Source organism: Neovison vison, chromosome X (genome assembly GCF_020171115.1).
Source record: "Neovison vison isolate M4711 chromosome X, ASM_NN_V1, whole genome shotgun sequence".
Taxonomy (NCBI): domain Eukaryota; kingdom Metazoa; phylum Chordata; class Mammalia; order Carnivora; family Mustelidae; genus Neogale; species Neogale vison.
Window position 1 is genome coordinate 40,318,004 of NC_058105.1, and position 24,352 is coordinate 40,342,355.

The window sequence follows — 24,352 nt, forward strand, 5'->3', positions numbered from 1 at the left end:
AAACTGTCTTCCAGAATGGCTGTACCATTTTACATACTCATCAGCAAGCATGTGTGATCCAGTTTCTCTGCTCTTCACTATCATTTGGTATTATCACTGTTTTTTGTTTTAGGCATTCTTGCAAATAGTGATATCATATTGTGGTTTTTATTTATATTTCCCTAAGGGCTAATGATGTTGAACATCTTTTCCTGTGCTTATTTGTCATCTGTATATCCAATCTGTTCATGTCATTTAGAGTATGAAAAAAAGAAGCATTCAAAAATAGTAATGTATTATATGGGTCCTTTTCACGTAGGGACTTGGAAAATGTCAGTGAATAATAGGGTTTTACAAAAGACAGAAGTGCTGATCAACTGGATTTTTTTTCTCTTATTGTTAGATTTATACCTGAGTATTTTTTTTAAAGTGATTGTAAATGATACTGTATTTTAATTTCATACTAATTTATTGCCAGTATGTAGAAATGCAGTTGATTTTGTATGTTTATCTTGTATCCTGTGACCTTGCTGAACTCATTTATTCTAGGGTTTTTTTTTTTTGTAGATTTCTTAGGATTTTCTACAAAGACAGACATGTCATCTGAAAATAGGGACAGTTTCATTTCTTCCTTTCCAATCTAGTTTTTTTCCCCTTGCTTTAATGCAGTAGCTAGCAGTTCTAGTACTATATTGGATAAGAGTGATGAGAGCAGGCATCCTTCCTTTTTCTCAATCTTAGAGAGAAACATCTAGTTTCTCATTAAGTACGGTGTTAGCTGTAGTTTTTTTTTTCCAATTTATTTATTTTCAGAAAAACAGTATTCATTATTTTTTCACCACACCCAGTTTAGCTGTAGTTTTTTAATAGATGCCCTTCATCATGTTGAAGATGTTCCTATCTACTCCTCGTTTTTTGAGACTTTTACTATAACTGGGTGTTGAATTTTGTAAAAGCTTTTTCTTCATTAGTTGATATGGTCATATGGATCACATTGATTGAATTTTCAAATATTATACCAACCTTGCACCCCTAGAATAAATCCCACTTGGTCATCGCCTTTAATCTTTTTATGCATTGCTGAATTCTATTTGCTTATGTTTTGTTTGATTTTTTTAAATTCTTTCATTCATATTCATAAGGGATATTGACATGCAGTTTTTCTTTTTTATACTGTTTGTCTGGTTTTGATCAGGGTATGATACTGGTTACATAAATTAAGTTAGGAAGTGTTCTCCTGTTTTATTTTCTGAAAGAAATTCTTCTTTAAACATTTGGTAGAATTCTCCAGTGATACCATCTGGACTGGGAGATTTGTTTTTCAGGAGTTTTTAAATTATGAATAAATTCCTTAAGTTATAGAGTTACTCAAATTATCTATTTTATATTAGTGACTTGTGGTAATTTGTATTTTTTGAGTTGGACCATTTCTTTGAAATTATCAAATTTGTGAGCATAGTATTATTCTTTTGATGTCTACATGGTATGTCATGATACCCTGTTTCATTACTGATATTGGTAATTGCATTTTCTGCTTTCTTTTTCAATCTTAGAGGTTTGTTAATTTTATTGATGTTTCAAGAATCAACTCTGTATTGTTGATTTTTTTCTATTTTTGTTCTCCATTTTATTGATTTTTGCTCTTTATTATTTTCTTTCTTCTGCTTGCTTTGGGTTTATTTTGCTCTTTTACTAGGTTTTCAGGTGAGAATTTGGATGATTGATTAGAAACTTTTGTTTATATTTGTCATCCTTCTGTTTTCTGTTTCTTTCCTTCCTATTGATTACTTGAACATGTTTTAGAATTCTATTTTGGTTTAACTACAGTATTTTTGAGAGTACCGCTTTGTATAGCTTTTTTAGTGGTTGCTCTAAATATTACATATATATGTATATAATATAACTTATATAGTATAGTGTATATATATAATAGTCTACTTGTTATCATACCTGTTTTTGTGAGGTATAGAAACCTTTCCCAGGGTGCCTGGGTGGAACAGTCTATTAAGCATCTGACTCTCTTAATCTCAGGGTTTTGAGTTCAAGCCCTACATTGGAATCCACACAGGTGGTGGAGCCTACTTAAAAAAAAAAAAGAAACCTTTCTCTCTGTATGTACCTTAACCCACCCTTGTATGCAATGTAATTGTCTTAAAATATTCTATGTACATTTAGAAACATATCAGGGTGGGTTATAATTTTGGCTTCTACCATCAGACAATTTTAAAAACTTAAGACAAACAGGAAAACCTATTGTATTTACCCATGGTTTTGCTTTTCTATTTGTTGTTTCTTCCTTCCTGAAGTTCCAAGATTCCTTCTTTTGTCAATCCCTTTCTGTTTAGAGAACTTCCTTTAGCTGCTCATTTAAGGTGCTCTGTTTGCAACAAATTCTGAGTTTTCCTTTTCAGAATCTTAATTTCCTCTTCATTCCTGAAGGATATTTTCACTAGCTATATATAGGATTCTGGGTTGGCAGTTCTTTTCTTTCATTACCTGAAAAATATGGTGATACTTTCTTCTTGCCTCCATGGTTTCTGATGAGAAATCTGTCATTTAAATAGTTTTTTCCCTTAGAAGTTAGACACTGTTTTATCCTTAGTGTTCAGAAGTTTATTTATTCTGTATGTCTTAGTGTAGACTTCTATGGTCTGTCATCCATTTCACTGATTCTAGTCTATCTGCTCTATTCTGCTGTTGAATCTTTTGACTTAGCTTTGTGTTTTGGTATTGTCTTTATCAATTCTCAAATTTCCATTTGGTTCATTATATCTTTTATTTCTTTGCTGAGGTTTTCTTGTCATTTATATTTTTTCTGGTAAGGCTGTTCTTTTCACATGTTTTAAGTGGGTTTATAATTTCTTGTTAATGCATTTTTGTCATGGTTGCTTTCAAATCTTTGTCAGTTAATTCGAACGTTTCTGTCATCTTGGTATTGTCATTTTTCACTCAGTTTGAGACCTTCCTGGTTCTTGGTAGGATGAGTGTTTAATTGAAACCTGGACATTTTCTTATTATAGTATGAGACTGAATCTGATTTAAACTTTTTTTTTTCTTAAGCTGATTTTATTTGACATTGCTGTAGCAAGGGAAGAAAAAGGTACTGCTTCATTACCCTAAGGTGGGAGTAGAACTTCATTTTCCCCCTTGGTCTCCATTGTTACCCAAGGCAAGGGTTTCCCAGTTACTGGTGGGCAAAGGTAGAAGTTCTTGCTCCCAGTGTGGTTTCCATTGTCACTGTAAAGAGAGGGTTCATAAACTGCTGGCAGAGATGAAAAACCTGGCTCCCTACTTGACCTTCTCTGTTATTTGACCACTCTAGTAGGGGTATTAGGATACCTCATTACAGTCTCACATGGGTAGAAGTTTAGGCTCCTTTCTTAGTGTTTAGTGCTTAGTAGGTAGGAGATGGGGCCACAGTTTATGTGATATTGGTTATACTAGAGTGGTTATTGTCTAAAAGTTTTCTGTCCTGTTAGTCTGCCCCTTTCCTTGTCTTTTGTATACAGATCAGGCTTTTGTTGGGACCTTTATGAGAAGGGTCTGTATCCATTGGTATTTCTGGGTTGCTAGCCTATTCAGACCCAAGCCTGGCAAATACAAAGCAAAAAGAAAACCTGTGGACCCACCACCATATATCATTCCTTGGGACTCAAGATCCCTATCTGGTTTGCCTTCTTCTCACAACTTTTTAGGGTCTTCTTAGGTTTGTTTTATGTATAATGTTTTATGTATAATGTTTTAGTTGAATAGGGGTTTTATTTGAATAAGGAAAAGTACATGTATCCCATTTTCCTGGATGTCCTTAATTTAATTTTTATATTATCACATCTCTTATTCTTCTGAGTTTCTCTCTCTGGACAAATAGGCCTTTTCCATATCAAGATTCTTAATTCTTAATTCTTTTTGTACTTTTATTTGGGTTTACATTATAGGAATCATTTTTTTCTAAATGATTAGTGAGTAAAACCATTATACTTCATTAAATAGCCATTCTTTTTCTATTGATTTGAGATGCTGCCTTCCACATACAGAAAATTATTATATATGATTATTTCTGCTTCTGGACTTCCTATTCTGTTCTGTTGATCTGCCGTTTATTGTTCTAGTATCACCATTTTAGTTATTGTAGCATGCCCTACTGTCTTTAGTGTAGGGCTGCCTTTCCCAATCCTATTAAGAAAATCCTATTAAAAAAATTTGTGGCTATTTTCTAGGGCCAATAATTTATTAAAATAGTTTCCAAGTTGCCTGGGTGGCTGAGTCAGTCACCTGACTTCAGCTCAGGTCCCTGATCTCATAGTCCTGGTTAGCCCCAATCGGATTTCCCACTCAGCAGGGAGTCTGCTTGTCCCTCTGCCCCTGCCCACCCCCGTCTATGTTCTTAAACATCGAGGAATTAAGGCTGATTTACGTATCCTTATACCACTGGATGGAGAAAATTATATTGAACTCTCCTTCTAGTCCGGGGGTTCTCAACTGGAGATGGTTTTGACCCCTCTCCTAGAGGATATTTGGCAATTTCTGAAGACATTTGTGGTTGTTGAGACTGGGGAGGTACTACTGGCACCTACTGGATAGAGCCTGGGGACGCTGCTTTTGACTTTGAAAATAAGACAGCCAGTTACTTTGCTAGCAAAATAAGTTTGTTTGAATAGCAGAGCAATTTCAATTTTGGACAAGCAAGCTGTGTTAAAGCCACAGGCAAGTCTGGAGAACAAAAAGAGAAGAAAGCTCCTTTATAGAGGAAAGGGGAGGGTGGTTAGAGGGGCTGTTGTAAACAAAAAGTCCACTGGAGTAAATTGGGAGTAGGAAGTGTGGCTTTTAATTGCCACATACTGGCAATTATATATGAGTCGTGAAGTATCTCATTGGCCAAGTTGTTGCTGAGCCAGGAGAAAATCTTCCTCCTGCTCCTGTAGTAAAAGGTTTTTTTCCCCCTCTTAGGGCCTGCAAAAGGCTGCAACAAGTGATATGGTGTGAGAGCTCCCCCTTCTGGTCTCCCAACCCCATTTTCAATGCGGTTTCCTTTATTCCGTTTCACACTGCAAAATATCCCGCAGTGCATATAAAAGAAAACCTTGTGTCCCCTACACTTAGTACCTCTGACACCAAATATGGAGGGTTCTTCCCACACCAACCAGTTCCCTAACCCGGGACACCAGCTGGATTTTGGTTTCCTACATTCAGTTATGATGCTCATTACCTGGAGTTACCACAGACCACACATTTTAAGGGTTTAGTCCTACAATACTCTCTACTGCTTCAGATACCAATTAGGAGTCCCAGGTTGTCACTTGTACTTCTGACTAATTGCTCAGAAGTTGGGGGTTCCCAAGACTCTCTCCTTGGGTCACTAATTTACTAGAACATGTTAGAGAATTCTGGAAAACACTTTACTTACAATTACTGGTCTATTATAAATGATACAACTTAGGAACAACCAAATGGAAGAGATGCATAGGCGAGTATGGGGGAGCGGCCCAGATCTTCCAAGTCTTCTCCAGGCATGGTCACCCCTTTAGCTCCTCCATGTGTTCACCAACCCATAAGTTCTCCAAACCCCTTCATTTAAGGTGTTGATGGAAGTTCTACTCTGTAGGCATGATTGATTAAGTCATTGGCCAATGGTAATTGAACTCAATCTTCAGCCTCTCCCATTTCCAGAGGTCAGAGGGTGGGATGAAAGTTCTAACCTGTAATCACTTGGTTGATCCCTCTGGTAACCAGTTCTCATTTTTAAGGGCTCTTTAAACTTCACCTTATTAACATAAATCAGGCTTGGTGGTTAAGGACTTGTTATAAATAATCAGAGGCTCCTTTCCCCTTTATTGTTCCTGGAGCTATTTCAGGAACTGGAGACAAAAACCAAATATTCTAACAAAAGATGCCTCTAACACTTTTACCACTTAGGAAATTCCAAGGGTTTTAGAATTTGTCCAGGAAAGGGGACACAGACCAAATATGCATTTCTTACTATATCCCAGCATAGGCTAGTCCTCCACAGCAAAGAATTACATGTCCCCAAATGTTGAAAAACCCTGCTGTAATTCTATGATTAGGAAAACAAGACTGTCTCTTAAATCCTTTTTTTAAGAGTAAGACTCCTTTAACTTAAAAGCAAATCATGTTAAATGGCATTTGCTTCCTCAGTTACCTCTGCATATGTGATTGAGGGTCAGACCCTGAAATTATGCCAGTACCCAAGACAAATCAGGATTTTAAAATATGGGGATAAATGAAGTACAAATTCAATTAGCACTAGTGAAGAAGTTTCCATAATATGGCCAGTTATAAATACAAAAATCAATAGTATTCCCGTGTTTAAGTAATAGTAGTTTGTAAATATATATAAATAGAAAAAGTTCACTTTAACAATTTCAACTAAAAATTTAAAGTGTCTAGCAATAAACATTTAAAATGTGCATGACCTATATGAAGATAACTTCAAAATTCTACCTTGGAATATAATAGGAGACATGAATAAATGAAGATACCCACTGAATGTGCAGACTCCATATATAAGAATGTCATGTATCTCCACATTTACCTGCACATTTAATGTAATTCTTATAAAACCACAGTTGGAATTGTTAAAAAGCAAAATTCAACCGAATACATTTGAAGATTTAATTGGCTTTTTAATTGATTCATGAATTGGGCAGCTTCCCATCTAGCAAGTAGAGAGATGCTGTGAGGAACTGTACAAAACGGAAGGTTTTTATGGGAAGGAGGGTGGGGCAAGAAGTTATTAGCAAAAGAAAAGAAAGGATTGTTTCTGGCCCGACATCTTTTGGGTGGTAGGGAACAGGAGGGGTTTTTTTGTTTTGTTTTGTTTTGTTTTGTTTTATCATGCAGATTACCTTCCTGGTGCAGATCAGGAAATTTCAGATTGATTTTTGAAAGGTCACATTTCTGGAATAGATTGAAACTGTAATTAAATTGTGGTTTCCTGTGGTGGGGGACAAATGACTCCCAAATTGGGCTTGTTTTTTTTTTAATGGATTTTTATTTTGAGGAAGGAAAGGAAAGTGGGACTTGAGTATAGTTGAATCTGGGGGAATAAATGTATGAGTCTAGTCAACTCCTTTTTTTTTTCCAGAGAGATAAAGAGTGCTGGAAGCGAGGTGGGGAGGGACAGAGGGAGAGAGAGAAATCTTTTTTTTTTAAAGATTTTATTTATTTATTTGACAGAGAGAGAGATCACAAGTAGGCAGAGAGGAAGGCAGAGGGGGGAGGGAAGCAGGCTCCCCGATGAGCAGAGAGCCCATGCAGGGCCTGCTGCTGGCCGACCCCAGGACCCTGAGATCACCACCTGAGTTGAAGGCAGAGGCTTATTAACCCACTAAGTCACCCAGGTGCCCCGAGAGAGAGAAATCTTAAACAGGCTCCACACCAGCCCAGTGGAGAGCCCAGTGTGGGGCTCGATTTCATGACCCTGAGATCATAATCTGAGCCAAAATCAAGAGTTGGTTTCTTAACCGACTGAGCCACCCAGGCACCCCTCAACTCTTTTGTTTTCTAAGGAAAGTAATGATGGAATACTTGAAGGAAAATACATGAAAATGTATGTTAAATTTATTCTCTTATATTGTGTAATGTAAGAGCACATGAATTCTCGTACTATAGTAATTGAAACTTCCTTGGGGAACAGTGATAGAAAAATTTTTAAGTCTAGAAACAAACATGGGTCTGTGAAGATGGCATTTCAAATCTGTGGGGAGAGAGGATGGGGTAGTGAGTAAATGAATTGTAGTAGCTGGCTAGCCAGGTGATTTGGGGGAAAGGGGATAAATTTTTGCCCAAGAAGATCATTAAAAAGAAAACCACCGCCGATCCAAAATGTTGTCATTTAGGTTAAGGCCCCAAGTCAGTAAACCTGGGCTTAATACCTAATCTAACTGTAGTTTCAATCTCCCAGAAATGTAAGTCTTAACTAGTCTGTCAGGAGTTTTCTGATAAGCACCAATGAGGTAATCTGTCACATGGACATCTGCATAGTAAGATTCTCTGCTCTTCCCTATAAGAGAAGGTGATCCTACCAGAAACAAGCCTTTCTTCTTTTGATTATAACTTTCTTGCCCCACCTTCCTTCCTATAAAAACCTTCCACTTTATGTAATTCCTGTGGGCGCCCCTCTGCTTGTTAGATGGGTTACTTCCGGATTCATGAATTCTTTAATAAAGCCAGTTAGATCTTCAAATTTACTCCACTGAGTTTTGTTTTTTAATAAGATCAACCAAAAAAAATACTGGGTGAATTAGAGGTAGAAAATGAGGCCATAAACATTTAAAAAGCTCAGGTAAATATGAAAATATGTAAATAATATATCTGAAGTTGGGGAAAGAACCTTTGTATAATTTAAAATATGTAATATATTCAGTCAAATGGTTTATAAATAAGACTATACATAGTATACATGGGTATACTGTACCCCATCTGCCCTGCATTACCCCTACCCACTCCACTGCCTCGATTCAGCTGACCACTATGACTATATGTATCCTTCTAGAGTTTCTTCATGAATTTGCTAGCAGATAAAAAAATATTCTTAGCCCTCTACCTTTATTTTTTACATAAATGATAGTATACACAGTGCTCTGTACTTTGCTTTTTTTAAAAAATATTTCTCATTCTTTTTTAATTTTATTTTTTCAGTGTTCCAAGATACCTTGCTTTTTAAACTTACAGATCTTATTTATTTATTTATTTATTTATTAAGATTTTATTTGTTTATTTGAGAGAGAGAGAGAGAGTGAGAGGGGAGAAGGTCAGAGGAAGAAGCAGACTCCCCGTGGAGCTGGGAGCTGGATGTGGGGCTCTATCCGGACACCCTGGGGATCATGACCTGAGCCGAAGGCAGTTAGTGCCTTAACCAACTGAGCCACCCAGGTGCCCTAAACTTAACAAATTTTATACACTTACTATAAATATTTTGGAGATAGATCTTTTCATATCAGTCAGTATATAGACCGCTCCCTCAGTATTTTTTTGTAGTATCATAGAATTCCATGGTCTAAATGTGCTAGAATTTATTTATTCAGTCCCTTGCTGGTGGGCATTTAGGTTGATTCCTCATTTGTTAGTACAAACAGTGATGTCATGGCTCTTATTTTACAGGTCATTTTACAGGTGTACAGGTAGATCTTTGTGGATAAATTGTGAGAAGAAATATTATTGGTCCAAAAGATAGGTTCATTTGGAATTTTTCAAACATTGGCCACTTGTGTTCCAGAGGGGCTCTACCCGATTTACACTCCTGTTAGGACCCTCAGAGGCTGCTTGTCTGTTCACAGTGTCCTTAACAGAGTGTGTTACTAGTTTTTTATTTCTCCTATTTCTTTGGTGAACTCATTCTCAATATAGTTATAATTTGTGATTTTCTCCTAAAAATGAGGTTGAACACCTTTTTTTTTTAAAAAAATATTTATTTATGTATTTATTTGATGGACAGAGATCACAAGTAGGCAGAGAGGCAGGCGGAGAGGAGAGAGAGGAGGAAGGAGGCTCTCTGAGAGCCCGATGCGGGGCTCGATCCCAGCACCCCGGGACCATGACCCGAGCCAAAGGCAGAGGCCTTAACACGCTGAGCCACCCAGGCGCCCCAGATTGAACACCTTTTGTAATGTTTAAGTGGGGAATCCTTTTGAAACATATCATGGAGACATAAACCATAAAGGAAAAAAATGATGGAAAGATTTGACTACATAAAAAAAGAAAACCAAAATAAAATGGGGCTGAGAAATTTTTGCAACATTTTTTTTTAGAGAGGGGTAGGGGCAGAGGGATAGGGCTCGATCTCATAACCCTGAGATCATGACCTGAGCTGAAATCAGGAGTCAGTTGCTCAACAGATTGAGCCACCCAGGCATCCCACCACATTTGGCTAAATAGCCTTGATATACACTTCAATAATAAGATAATACTCGAGTGAGAAAATCAGCAGATGACATAAATAGGCAGTTTTGGATGAGGAAATTAAAGTAGCCATTAAACCCATAGTAAAAATATAGCCTCACCTGTTAGTAATGAATTACAAATATTAAAACACCTTTGCTATAAAACTGATCATCTCTTTAAAAGTATACTACATGTGGTGCTTTTTCTAGATGAAACATGGGGATATTTGACAATACACATTTTAGATAGTTGAAGGTATGTGGTAATGTTCCCCCTTCCTTCCCAGCACCTTTGTATCCTTCACCCTCAGTGGCCTTAGATCTTTTGGATAGCAGAGTCTTACATTATATATTGTCAAGAGTTGTTCAGCAGTTGGATGTAGGCAGCAACAGATTCAAGTGCAGTTACTTATTAAGTACTTTTTCCGTTTGAAGAGGAAATAGAATGTCATTATGTATTGGAGTCTGGAAAAAGTGGGTTCAATTAAGCAGAAACTTTGAGTACTTATTACCATGTGCCATGTACAAGGATCTACAATGAGGATGAAAAGATAAACTTTGTGTTTAGTTAACCAGTGAATCTCATTTGTGTCTTTATATACTTCATTTCTCTAGCTTTATTTTTCTTTACCTTTTATTTGAAATTTTAAAGCAAGAGGCAGGTAGTCTGTTTTCTGAAGCTTTATTTCAGACTTCTATTTACTGTTTTTCCATAAAATATTATTATGAATATTATTTTTCATAAAATATTATGTAATTCATATACCATATAATTTTCACATTTAAAATGTACAGTTAATTGGATTTTGGTATATTCACCGAGTTGGTATCATTACTGCAGTCAATTTTAGACTATTTTCATTACCCTCAAAGGAAACTCTATAACCATTAGCAGTCACTGTCCGTTCCTCCCTGTCTCATTTCCTGACAACCACTAATCTGCTTTCTGGCTCTAGAGTCCCCTATTCTGGACATGTTATGTAAAAGGAGTCATAAACTATGTACTCTTTTGTGATTAATTTCTCTCACTCCACATAATGTTTTTAAGGACTCATCTATCAGTGCTGCTTTTCCTTTTTATGGCCAAATAACATTGCATTTTGTGGATATACCACATTTTATATAGCCATTCATCAGTCCATGTTCATTTGGGTTGTTTCTACCTTTTGTCTGTTGTAAGTAATGATACTGTGAACATTCACACACATGTTGTTGTACAGATACATGTTTTCATTTCTCTTGTGTAGATACCTAGGAGTAGCATTACCGGGTCATGTGGTAACTCTATGTTTAACACATTGAGGAAGTGCCAGAAAGTTTTCCAAAGTGGCTGTACTATCTTAACGTGCTCATCTGCATTGTTAGAGGTTCCCAGTTTCTCCACATCCTCACCAATTGATATTATCTGGCTTTTTGATTACAGCCATCTTAGTATCAAGTAGACTCTCATTGTGGTTTTGATTTTCAGTTCCCTAATGACTAATGACATTGAGTTTGTTTTCATGTGTTAGATGGCTGTTGGTATCAGCAGCTTGGTATCTTTCTGACCATTCTTTTGTAGTCATCTCTCCCTCTGGTCACAGCCTGGAAGGAATCTCTACTTTTAAGGATTTATATCATTAGATTTTGCTTACCTGGATAATCCAGGATAATCTCCCTATCTCAAGGTGCTGAACCTTAATCACAACTGAAAAGGCCTTTTTGTCAAGTAAGGTAATACGTTTGCAGGCTCTGGGTATTATGAGGCAGCTATCCTTGGGGACCATTTTTCCACCTACCATACCATCTTAACAATACTAAATCTTCTGATCCACAAAAATGAGATCTTTCCATTTATTTAGGATGTCTGTCTTTAATTTCTTGCATTGATGTTTTGTATTTTCCTGGTTATAAGTCTTGTACTTCTTTTGTTAGATTTGCTCCTAAGTATTTTTTTTGAGCAATTATTAGTGGAATGATGTTCTCGATTTCATTTGTGGATTGTTCATTGCTAGCATATAGAATTGTAATTCATTTTTCTGTGTTGATCTTGAATCCTGCAAATTTGCTGAACTTGTTTAATGTTCTAATAGATTTTTTTTGTGGCTCCCTTAGGATTTTCTGCATTCATGATCAAGTCACCTGTGACTAGAAAAAGGTTTATTTCTTCCTTTTCAACCTAGATGCCATTTATCTTGTTTTCTTGTCTAATTGTTCTGGTTAGACCTTCTAAGTTATTGTTGGGAAGAGCAGACATCCTTGGTTTGTTCTTGATGATAGTGGTAAAGTATGCCGTCTTTCACCATTAAATATGATGTTAGCTGTGGGTTTTTCATAAATGCTCTTTATTATGTTGAAGAAATTCCCTTCTCTTCCTAGTTTGTTGAGCATTTTCATCATGAAGATCTGTTCCATTTTCTCAAATCCTTTTTCTACTTCTTTTGAGATGATCCTGTTTTTTTTAATAATAACATAATCGAGATATAAATCACATATCTTAAAATTCACCCTTTTAAAGTGTACAATTCAGTGTTTTCAAAAAAATATTCACAGAGTGTCCAATCATAACCACTATGTAACTCCAGAATATTTCCATCACCCCCGAAAGAAACCTGGTACCCATTAGCAGTCACTCCCTGTTACCCCTTCCTCCTACCTCCTAGCATCCACTGATCTACTTTCGGTCTGTGGCTTTGCCTATTCTGGACATTTCATATAAATTGAATCATACAATATGTAGCCTTCTGTGTCTGGCTTCTTTCATTTAGGGTAATATTTTTCAAGATTCATGCAAGATGTAGCATGTTTGAGTACTTGATTCTTCTGATCTCAGGAGGAAGACTCTTCAGCTTCCTCTTTCCCTAGTTACCCCTGGTAAACTAGCTGGCTTATAGCCTAAACTGTTACTCTCATGCTTGCTTCCTCTTAATTGTTTAGCACCAAAAATCTCCATTTTTTTTTTGAGAGAGTCCTTTGGGTTGAATCTCCTCACACTTCTTTTCAGATAAAGTCAGTACTTTCGGGTGTAGTTTGGGAGCTCTCTGTTTTTATGTGCCTCCTTTATCCCTGGGCAAAAACCTTTGAAACAGTGCTGTGGGTGTTGTGTAGGGCCGTTTCCTCTGACCCTCTTGCTTATCGCTTCAGGCATGGAATCTCAGCCGTGTGAGCTGGGACAAGGAAGCCAGGGTAGGGGTAACCTGTGGGGCCTGGTGTAGAGCCTCTGCCTTATGAATGAGGCCTGACTAAAGGTAGGAAGTCCCTCAATTCCTGGCTCTACTTGCCAGGAATTTCAACACATTGAATATGTGTTGGAGGTGATTTGCTGGCTGCTTGGCTTTCCCAATGAAATACTATATCCCTTGGGGCGCCTGGGTGGCTCAGTGGGTTAAGCCGCTGCCTTCGGCTCAGGTCATGATCTCAGGGTCCTGGGATCGAGTCCCGCATCGGGCTCTCTGCTCGGCGGGGAGCCTGCTTCCCTCTCTCTCTCTCTGCCTGCCTCTCTGTCTGCTTGTGATTTCTCTCTGTCAAATAAATAAATAAAAATCTTTAAAAAAAAGAAAAAGAAAAAGAAATACTATATCCCTTGGTTGGGAGCTGGGGCCATTGTTAATGGCCACTCCCACCTGGAGTGTGGCTTCCTTCAAGGTGAACAGGGGGATAAAGGGAATGAAGGGAGTGGGTTGTGGTTCATATACTAGACTCTAACTGGTATAACTGAGTCTTAGCAGATTTTCTTGAATAAATGTTCTTTATTTGCTGTATATCTTTTGGATGATATCCTGAGATTTCAGATTGTTTTCAGTATTATTTTTTATACCAATTATGGTGTTTCACTGGGGAACAGGTCCCTATGACTCCTTATGCTGCAGTTCTAGAAGTGATCTCCCTTTTACATTTACTTTTTCAGTAAAGTAGAATTTCTTTGTTATGATGGTGCTAGAAGACTGGTTATACTATGAAGTACTGATAAACTGTTTTTTTAAAATCAGGCTTTTTTAAGATAAATTTGTTTATTTACTTGAGAGAGATAGAGAGATGGGGAGTGAGAGCAGGAGATGGGAGAAGGTCAGAGGGAGAAGCAGACTCCCCGTGGAGCTGGGAGCCCTGTGCAGGACTTGGTCCCGGGACTCCGGGTGCTGGGATCATGACCTGAGCTGAAGGCAGTGGCCCAACCAAGTGAGCCACCTAGGCACCCTAAATCATGCTTTTATTATGTTTTATTTATTAGATATCATAGTATCTGATTTTCCTTGCTCTGTTATAGTTTCTCCTATAAATGAACCTTGTTATAATGGTATTTTTTATTTTTTAAAGAACTGTTCTTTGGTGACATATTTTTCTGTTTATTACTTTGATTTTTAGGTTTTGCTTCAGCATCGACTGCTGACACCACTACTTGTTCAAGCACCATGCTGTTTACTTCAATATCAAACGCTTCTCCTTCCGATTCTGCTACTGGGCTCTCTTGTAAGTTACTGGTTGCAAAGAAAATACCCTTATTTTGCATCAGGCCACTTAACTCAATTTGCCAATATAAGCTATGGGTCTCTTGCATCTCATAAATTATCATTATGCTTGAACCCATCTGTAACTGCTGCTATCAATAGTAGCATTGCTTAAGAACCTAATTGTCATGGCTTTTAACTGTAAATTTTATGTTAACATGATTATTCCCACTTAAAGTGATAATTTTAAGCATATAATTCATTAATGCTGTAATATTTTGAAACAACTTCTTGAAACTAATGGGAGTAAGAAGAGTGGGAGTTTTGCCAAGTATATCTGAAGGGAAGAAGTCTTATTATCTATGTGAGTAAGATAAAATAGGAATTAAATGTTGGAGCCTTGCTATCATGTATTCTTCTAGACAGACCAGGTGTGTGGTCCTTACATTTTACCTCTCAGAAGTGATGGATGACAAAAGGACCAGTTTGGGGTTTTAATTAACACTGTGTGTTGCCTTGTGGCTTCTCTCCTTGAAGAGGAACATCTGGATGCCTTGAGCTGAGAAGTGGGATATTAATTATCTTGTAACCCCAACTTCCTTGCTATGTATCTTCCATTAGTACAATAACAGCAAATGTTGAGCAATTCTTTCTTACAGGTCCATATAACTGACTCTGCTTTTGAGATATCTTCACAGTGCCATGCCATTTATCATTAGACTTTGTTGTTGTAACCCTAGCTGTAATATGGTCCCCCCACAGGCCTATTAGAGCAAGGTTGTCACCATTCCTAGAAATAAAACTTGCCAGAAATTGCTCATGCCTATTTCAGGATGAAAAATAGTGGTCTGTTGTCCCTGTCCTCTTGTGAAGTTGGAATAGGCCAACATTAGTTAGAATTGCTGGTTACCACTTGAATTGTATTTTCTACCAAATAGACTTCCAGTTTTGAGATGTGACTGGGATTCTGGAAGCCTTTTGATATATGTAAGCGATGTCCTTCTCCAATACAACAGATTTCGTGAATATGACCATGTCTGAGGTTGGAAGTTATAATTGTTTAATGCATTCCACTTTCAATCAGACTTGCCCTCTGACCTCTGACAGGCTTGTTTTCATTTCTGTCTTTGATGTTCTTGCTCACCAAATGAAAAGAAATCTTGACCATAGTATTTTTAAAATTAACTTTAATGAGGTATAACTTACATATAAAATTAACTTATTTTAAGTGTATAATTCAGTGATTTTAATAGGCTGAATTGCATAACTACCACTCAAACTCTAATCCAGTTTTAGAACATTTCTGTCCTCCAAATAAGATCTTTCAGCCCCAGACAGCTACTAATCTATTTTCTGTCTCCGTAGATTTGCCTTTTCTGGATGTTTCTTATAAATGGATTGACTGTAGGCTTTTGGAGTTCAGCCAAAAGTTTCTAAAGGACTCTTCAGATGAAAGAGACTATATCTAAATTGCTCACTGTTTTAAAATTAAAAGTGTAATAGGTAATATTATGTTATTCTCTGCAGTTGGTGCTCCAACAACTTCGACTGGAACATTTGGTGGCATAACTTTGGGATTTGGACTAAAAGTCCCTGGAACAGGTGGAGCAGCTCATACTGCTTCTAGTAAGATTTGAGAATTATTGGGGTGTGTGATGTGTTTGGATGCTCAGTGGAAATGTGCTGTATAACAAGCAGTAAGTTGTGTTCCATAGCTTTTAGGACTGTCTAAGTAAGTTGTGATCATTTCATCAGAGTATGCAAAAGGTACACCAGTAGTGATGACTGCCAAAGTATAGTGAGACATTTGATACCAATGGTGCTGCTTCTTTGAGATGACCATACTCAATACTGCTGTCAAATTCTTGTCAACTTTTAAATTGAAGAAATTTTAGTATTGATCATAGTGTTTACATCGATCCAGTATGTTGGCATTGATAGTTCTTTTTCCCTAAAACATAATTTAAGTTTTGACCTGTACTAAAGTTGACCGTATCCTAAAGCTGATTACAGGAGTTCCCATCCTAAATTTGTTTCTGCCGGTTAGGAGCTACTTAGGTTGTAGGTTGATGAGAACTTGGCTAGTTGTAGCCTTGTAGCTTATGGTGAGCTGGGTGGTTAGGGGTCAGTTGCTACTCAAACCTACCATTTAAGTCATTCCCCATTCTCGGAAAGTCTTATTTGTTTTATTTTAAAAGTTTACAGAAGGCTGAATAAATCTTTCCTCAAACCTGGTATAAATTAAAGGTCACTCTTCTAATTTCAAAATAATTATTCCTAAACAGAGATGTCCACCATCTATTTTTTAATTCTTTTGCATGAATGATGCTTATCTGAGTTTCTGCTGTGTATTAGGCAGCTGGCCAACCTACAAGAGTTGTGAAGAGTGTGTCTTGAGGACTTTACAGGTTACCATATTTGCAAATACCATAACCCATAATTTTCCCTGTAAAATGCTGAACAAAACTGATTCTTTCAGCCATGGGTTGAGTCACTGAAGGATGAATTGGCAGGCTCTTCGGTGACTCTGCCATAACCCATCCCCTCCCCAGCTAGGTCTGTCCTTCCTGAAAACTGGTACCTTTGCTACTAACCCATCCCTCCTGGCCATTCCATCCACCATTAATTTATATACCCATCTCCCTGTCAGACGTATCTCAACTTGACACCCTTAACCTGAAGTTGGTTTTTTCCCCCTAGTCACCTTTCCTTCTCCCCAAGCATATTTTCTTGCTCAGACTCTTCACCTCACAAATCAACCTTGTAGGGCAGCTTTCAAGTGTCTGTGTCTGCAGATTTATTATCAATTGGGATTATTCTCTGCCCTAAGTATAATCAGCAAGTTTTAAGAGAAGGTTGCTTGTTATCAGTCTTATATCTTTTGTGTGGAAAATGTTTGTTTGGATAGGAAAATTGGATAGTAGGATGTTTTAAAGGATGTTTTCACTATTTTATATAACAATCTTTAAGACCATCAGAATGAGATTTATTTAAATGCAAATGTGGTATGCAGTTATTTTGTATTTTTTATGGAACTGTGCTTCCTTTTTACTATGCACATAATGTAGAGTTGACTGTATTTAGTTTAGATCAAAGTCATAACGCAAAATCAAACTGGGATGGAATCTTTCGTTCTCAAATCCATTGCTTTTTGTTATTAATTGAAATACTTTTGTTATTTGAGTATTATCTTCTATGCCAGAGCTAATTTACACCTTTTTAAAATACTGTAAAAAATAAAGAACAAAGATAAATGCTGTGTAAAAAGGTTAAAATAATCATACCATTTTTTTATGACTCAAGATTCTTTTGTGTTTAGGTTGACAGGTATTAATTTCCTAAAGGTATTATTCATCATCTTTGTGGAGATGTTTTGGTAGTGATGGTAGTTGCTTGCTTTTTTTTAAATAAAAATTATGCACACATGTATATATACTTATATCACTGTATCTAGAGTGAATGATTTGGTCTTTATCTTTCCAGCCTTTTTTTCCCAACACATACAAACATACACTGAATTTGTTTTACAAAAATGGGATCATTATATATACACACACATTTAATCCTAGAATCTGCTATTTTCTTATATGTCATCTTTGCACATCTGTCCATGCTAGGAAATAAAGATTACTTTAAAAATAAAGAAAAAGAAAAAAAACAACCCTTGGGTGAAGAAAAGCTTTTTAAGAAGGACTCTTTCTTAGTTGTTTTTCTGTTTTCCATCTTGAATGTAGTAGTTACACAGTTTTTGAATGAATTAATAAAGGAGGGGTCTCCACAGTGTGATTAAGTTTCAGTATTTCTGGAGGGTTTCTTTTCAGATAATATTCTCGGATGAAGACTGATGACATAGAACTGTAAAGAATGCCACATGGAATCCAATCTATAATCTTCCCAGTGTTTTGAGTGATTAAGTGACCTCAGGGATTCTTTGTGACTAGATATGCTCTTTCCCTGTGGTGTTCATTCCACCCTCACAAAGGCTAACTCAAAGAATCAGGGAATTTGGGTGCCTGGGTGGCTCAGTTGGTTGAGTTCCTTCAGCTCAGGTCATGATCCTGGAGTCCTGGGATTGAGTCCTGCATCAAGGTCCCTGCCTCAGTTGGGGATCTGCTTCTCCCTCTAACCTTCCCCCTCTCATGCTTACGCACGCACGCTCTCTCTCTCTCTCTCAAATAAATAAGTAAAATCTTACCAAAAAAAGGAATCAGAGAATTCTTGTGGCCAAAAGGGAAATGGAATCTTTTGGAAATGTAACACAGGTAATATCATCGCACTGAACTTTAAAGAAATGGAATTTAAGAGTTATTCTAAAGGAATAGGGACCTAAATCTATTGGATAAACATAATTCAGTTCTATTCCCTTAGTCTTCTCTTTTGTAACTTCCCATTGGTTTCCTTACCTCTTTTTCTACCTTACTATTTTAGCTTATTCTTTTTTTTTTAAGATCATATTTATTTATTTGATAGAGAGAGAGAGAGTATGTGGGTGAGCAGGAGCATCAGGACAGGAGGGGCAGAGGGACAGGGAGAAGCAGGCTCCCAGCTGAGCAGGGAACCTGATGCAGCCACTGGATCCCAGAACCCTGAAATCATGACCTGAACGGAAGGCAGGAGGCACACACTTAACCAACTGAGCCACCCAGGTGCCTCTTAGCTTAGTCTTCATTTTGACTTGCTCAGAAGCCTTAATTCTTTTTTTTTCAATTTATTTATTTTCAGAAAAACAGTATTCATTATTTTTTCACCACACCCAGTGCTCCATGCAAGCCGTGCCCTCTATAATACCCACCACCTGGTACCCCAACCTCCCACCCCCCCTGCCACTTCAAACCCCTCAGATTGTTTTTCAGAGTCCATAGTCTCTCATGGTTCACCTCCCCTTCCAATTTACCCCAACTCCCTTCTCCTCTCTAACTCCCCTTGTCCTCCATGCTATTTGTTATGCTCCACAAATAAGTGAAACCATATGATAGTTGACTCTCTCTGCTTGACTTATTTCACTCAGCATAATCTCTTCCAGTCCTGTCCATGTTGCTACAAAAGTTGGGTATTCATCCTTTCTGATGGAGGCATAATACTCCATAGTGTATATGGACCACATCTTCCTTATCCATTCGTCCGTTGAAGGGCATCTTGGTTCTTTCCATAGTTTGGCGACTGTGGGCATTGCTGCTATAAACATTGGGGTACAGAAGCCTTAATTCTACTTCATATCCATTCTCTGTTGGTTCTTTCAACCCCCCTGCCTGTAGTTGGATTCTTTCTACACTTTTGGGAATATTTCCAAATTTCTGCTTACAATCTGATTCTTCCCCTATTTCTGGAAATATTTCTGTATTTCTACCTGTAGTCTGATTTTTTCCATAGTTCTAAATTTTTAAAAATACGATTTTGACCTATTTTATCCCTGCTTGGCTAGAGCTTTCTGTGTCAGACTTGTATAGGCTGCCAGTAGTATGTGAGATGGATACCATGCTTTGGATACCCACCCTTGTCCCAATCAACTGCGAATCAGGAGCAAAGGACAGAATTCTTGGAATAAAGAAAGAGTATCTGAGCTTGATCCCTGAGCAGAAATGAGAAGGCCAGTTTCCCTCAGTATAGGCTGTGCCTATTTTGGCAGGCAGCATGATTTATGTATTTATCTCGTATGGTCATTAACCTGAAAATATTGCTAATTGGGAAAGCAAGGCTAATGTAAAACAAACAGTTGTATACATGTGATAATGTATTTTTATAACAAATTTCTTGTTACAGAAGCAGCATCTATTGATTACAAAGAACATTTGAAAACACAGAGAACCAAAAAGAAGAAAACATTTGCAGTCCCCACCAGCTGCAGTTTTCCGAGAATTACTCTTTAAGTGCTCAGTGTGTAGGAAAAACCAAAAGTGCTATGGAAGTTCAGAAAACCAAGGGATGATGATGGAGTAGAAGAGAAGTGGGTGAAAAATATGAGGAAGGATGAATGTGAGTTAGGCCATGAAATATAGTGAGGATTTCATCTAGAGAGGGCTAGTTATTCTAGTAGGGGTACAGTGGAAGAAGACATGTAAGAGAGAGGCCTGGGCTGTAGATGAAAATTTAAGAGACTTTCACCTATTAGGCTGGTGAAGATATATGCCTAGTATGGGCTATAACATTGAGAAACAGGAACTCTTCCTTACTGATAGAAATGTAAATTGGCAAAATTTTTTTGGTTGGGCAATATGGCAAGATATATTAAAATTTATAGCATGCTGACCCTTTGATCCAGCAATCTCATTTCTAGGAATTAATCATACAGGTACATTCATGTAAGTATGCAAAGACATAGATGTACAGAGAGTTTGTATAAGATTGCAGTTATTCTTTCCTTGGAAGTTTAGTAGAATTTTTCAGTGAGGTCATCTAGGTCTGGAGGTTTTTTTAATGGGAAGAGTTTTGAGGATTGATTCCATTTCTTTAATGATTATAGGTCTGGTTAAGTTGTAAATTTTCTTTTTCAACACACATATCCAGGATTTTAAATTTTTAGCAGAAAGGTTAATCCGGATATCTGGCCTGCTGTATATCACTTCATATTACAACAGTGTTGAGTGCTAATCCACACAACTTTGAGTTTAATTTCACATTTAAAAAAATGTTTCTGTAGCTTTTATCCTGAGTGATCAAGGACGAAATAAAATAAGTCTCTTATTTCTTACTAATGTGCATTTTATTTTCCAGCTACAACATCAACGACAACCACCACCACTGTCACCACTACCACCACCACTACCACAACCACCAGTGGCTTTACCTTGAACCTAAGGTCACTGATGTCATCTGGGATTAATAACATTTTTCCAGTTGGCATTAATTCGCTGCCGTTTACTTCGACTGTTAAGTAAGGCTGTTTCTTTGAAAATTTATGTGAATTTCATTTTATTTATCATGTACAAGGTATAATTTTCTTCTATAGCTTTAGAATAGCGTTTGAAATTTGGGTAAATGACTCAGTCAAAGTTGCAGATAAAGGATTTCTGTAGCTTAGGAAGTGGAATGATTAATAGCGCACCTTTGTTTTATTACCATTATAATATGATTATTACTAATAATAGCTAACATTTACTGTGCAATTACTGTATGTTTAGCTAAGTGACAGTGCTTTACAAACATCATATCATTTAATCCTCACAATAACTCTATGAAATTGGTGCTTTCTTTTTTTTTTTAAATGTCCATATGGACACATTTTTTTTAAAGATTTTAATTATTTATTTGACAGATGGAGATCACAAGTAGGCAGAGAAGCAGGCAGAGAGAGGAGGAAGGAAGCTCCCCCCTGAGCAGAGAGCCCGATGTGGGGCTCGGTCTCAGGACCCTGGGATCATGACCTGAGCTGAAGGCAGAGGCTTTAACCCACTGAGCCACCCAGGTGCCCTGAAATGGTGCTTTCTTTGTTCCCACTTTATAGATGAGAAAACTAGAGCATGTAGGAATTTTATACTCTGTCCCTGGTAAAGGTTGAGCCTGGATTAAAATTCAGGCAGTTGAATCCATGCCATGTTCTTCTCTAATTGTTTGGGTTTTTAATTAATTTTTAAATTTTGAGACCATTGTAGATTCACACGTGCTTCTAAGAAATAATATAAAAAATTCTGTGTGTCCCTTACCTAGTATCCCTCAATAATAACATCTTGCAATGCTGTTGGTACAAGTGGTACCATCAAGATATAGAACAATTCCATCAGCACAAGGATCCTTCCTGTTGCCCTCTTACAGCCACACTCACTACCATCCCCTCCTTTCCCTGACCCTGGGCAGTAATGAATCTGTTCTCCATTTCTATAATTTTGACGTTTAAAAATGTTACACAAATATCTTCTAAATTACGTGATCTTTGGGCATTTTTTTTCTAGTCTTACTTCCTTGAGTTTGTCATGTGCATCAATAGTTTGTTCCTTTTTATTTCTGAGTAGTAGTCCATGGTATTGTAGATGTACTCTATAGTTCACTTGTTGATGGCCTTGTTGATGGACTTCTAGGTTGTTTCCAGTTTCTGGCTGTTATGAATAAAGCTGCTGAGAAAATTTGTGTTTAGGTTTTTTTTTTATGAGTGTAAGTCTCATTTCTCTGGGATAAATGCCCAGAGTGCAGTTACTGGGTGGTATGGTGGTTGCATGTTTATTTTTTTTAAGATAATGCCAAATTCTTTTCCAGAGTGACTATGCCATTTTACAGACTTGACAGCAATGTATGAGGGATCCAGTTTGTCCACAGTCTCACCAGGATCTGGTGTTGTCACTATTTTTTATTTTAGCCCTTCAAATATATGTGAAATGTTATCTCATTGTGGTTTTAATTTGCATTTCCCTGATGACAAATGATGTTGGACATCTTTTCATGTGTTTATCTGCCACCAGCATATCCTCTTTGGTGACATATCTGTTCATGTCGTGTCTTTTGTCTGTTTTCTACTTGAATTTCTTTTTTTTTGTATGTTAATTTTTTTCCAATTTATTTATTTTCAGAAAAACAGTATTCATTATTTTTTCACCACACCCAGTGCTCCATGCAAGCCGTGCCCTCTATAATACCCACCACCTGGTACCCCAATCTCCCACCCCCCCTCCACTTCAAACCCCTCAGATTGTTTTTCAGAGTCCATAGTCTCTCATGATTCACCTCCCCTTCCAATTTACCCCAACTCCCTTCTCCTCTCTAACTCCCCATGTCCTCCATGCTATTTGTTATGCTCCACAAATAAGTGAAACCATATGATAGTTGACTCTCTCTGCTTGACTTATTTCACTCAGCATAATCTCTTCCAGTCCTGTCCATGTTGCTACAAAAGTTGGGTATTCATCCTTTCTGATGGAGGCATAATACTCCATAGTGTATATGGACCACATCTTCCTTATCCATTCGTCCGTTGAAGGGCATCTTGGTTCTTTCCATAGTTTGGCGACCATGGCCATTGCTGCTATAAACATTGGGGTACAGATGGCCCTTCTTTTCACGACATCTGTATCTACCCAGTAGTGCAATTGCAGGGTCATAGGGAAGTTCTGTTTTTAATTTCTTGAGGAATCTCCACACTGTTCTCCAAAGAGGCTGCACCAACTTGCATTCCCACCAACAGTGGAAGAGGGTTCCCCTTTCTCCACATACCCTCCAACACATGTTGTTTCCTTTTTACACCATTCTAACTGGTGTAAGGTGATATCTCAATGTGGTTTTCATTTAAATCTCCCTGAGGGCTAGTGATGATGAACATTTTTTCATGTGTTTGATAGCCATTTGTATGTCTTCATGGGAGAAGTGTCTGTTCATATCTTCTGCCCATTTTTTGATATGATTGCCTGTTTTGTGTGTGTTGAGTTTGAGGAGTTCATTATAGATCCTAGATATCAACCTTTTGTCTGTACTGTCATTTGCAAATATCTTCTCCCATTCCGTGGGTTGCCTCTTTGTTTTTTTGACTGTTTCCTTTGCTGTGCAGAAGCTTTTTATTTTGATGAAGTCCCAAAAGTTTATTTTCGCTTTTGTTTCCTTTGCCTTTGGAGACATATCTTGAAAGAAGTTGATTAGCCAATTTTCAAAGGTACATTTGCCAGCAACAAAAATCTTGCAAGGGAATATATTTATTTTCCTTTCACTTCTGAAAGACATTTTCACCAGATAGAGAAGTTGTGGTCAACAGGTTTTTTTTTTCTTTCAGTACTTGAAAACTGTTGTGACACTTCCTTTTAGCCTCCATGGTTTAAGATGAGAAATCTGCTGTCATTCGAATTGGTAGTACCTTTTAAGTAATGTGTTGTTTCTCTCTGGCTACCTTCAAGATTTTTCTTTCTTTCTTTATCCTCAGTTTTCAGAAATTTAAGTATTATGTATCTTAGTGCAGATTTCTCTGAGTTATTCTGTTTGGGGTTTGCCCAGCATCTTGAATTTGTAGATTTATGTCATTTGCCAAATTTGGGAAGTTATCACCTTTGTTTTTCAGAATACTTCTTCAATCTTATTTTCTCTTTTCCTCCTAATCTGTCATCCTCCAATGGTACAAATGTTACCTCTTCTGTTATT

General features: G+C 37.3%; 1 protein-coding gene across 5 annotated transcripts in view; it reads left to right on the forward strand.

The window, feature by feature from the left end:
• NUP62CL (nucleoporin 62 C-terminal like) overlaps window positions 1-24,352 on the forward strand; it is an 88,445-nt gene that overhangs the window by 25,739 nt on the left and 38,354 nt on the right. For 3 of the 5 annotated variants that reach the window (XM_044235345.1, XM_044235347.1, XM_044235346.1), the window contains exons 2-4: window positions 14,220-14,324; window positions 15,830-15,928; window positions 21,014-21,173. In XM_044235345.1, the coding sequence (XP_044091280.1) occupies window positions 14,267-14,324; window positions 15,830-15,928; window positions 21,014-21,173 (317 nt within the window). In that variant the 5' untranslated portion in view covers window positions 14,220-14,266. The remainder of the gene's footprint in view (window positions 1-14,219; window positions 14,325-15,829; window positions 15,929-21,013; window positions 21,174-24,352) is intronic. The other 2 variants (XM_044235348.1, XM_044235349.1) reach the window with 2 other exon arrangements.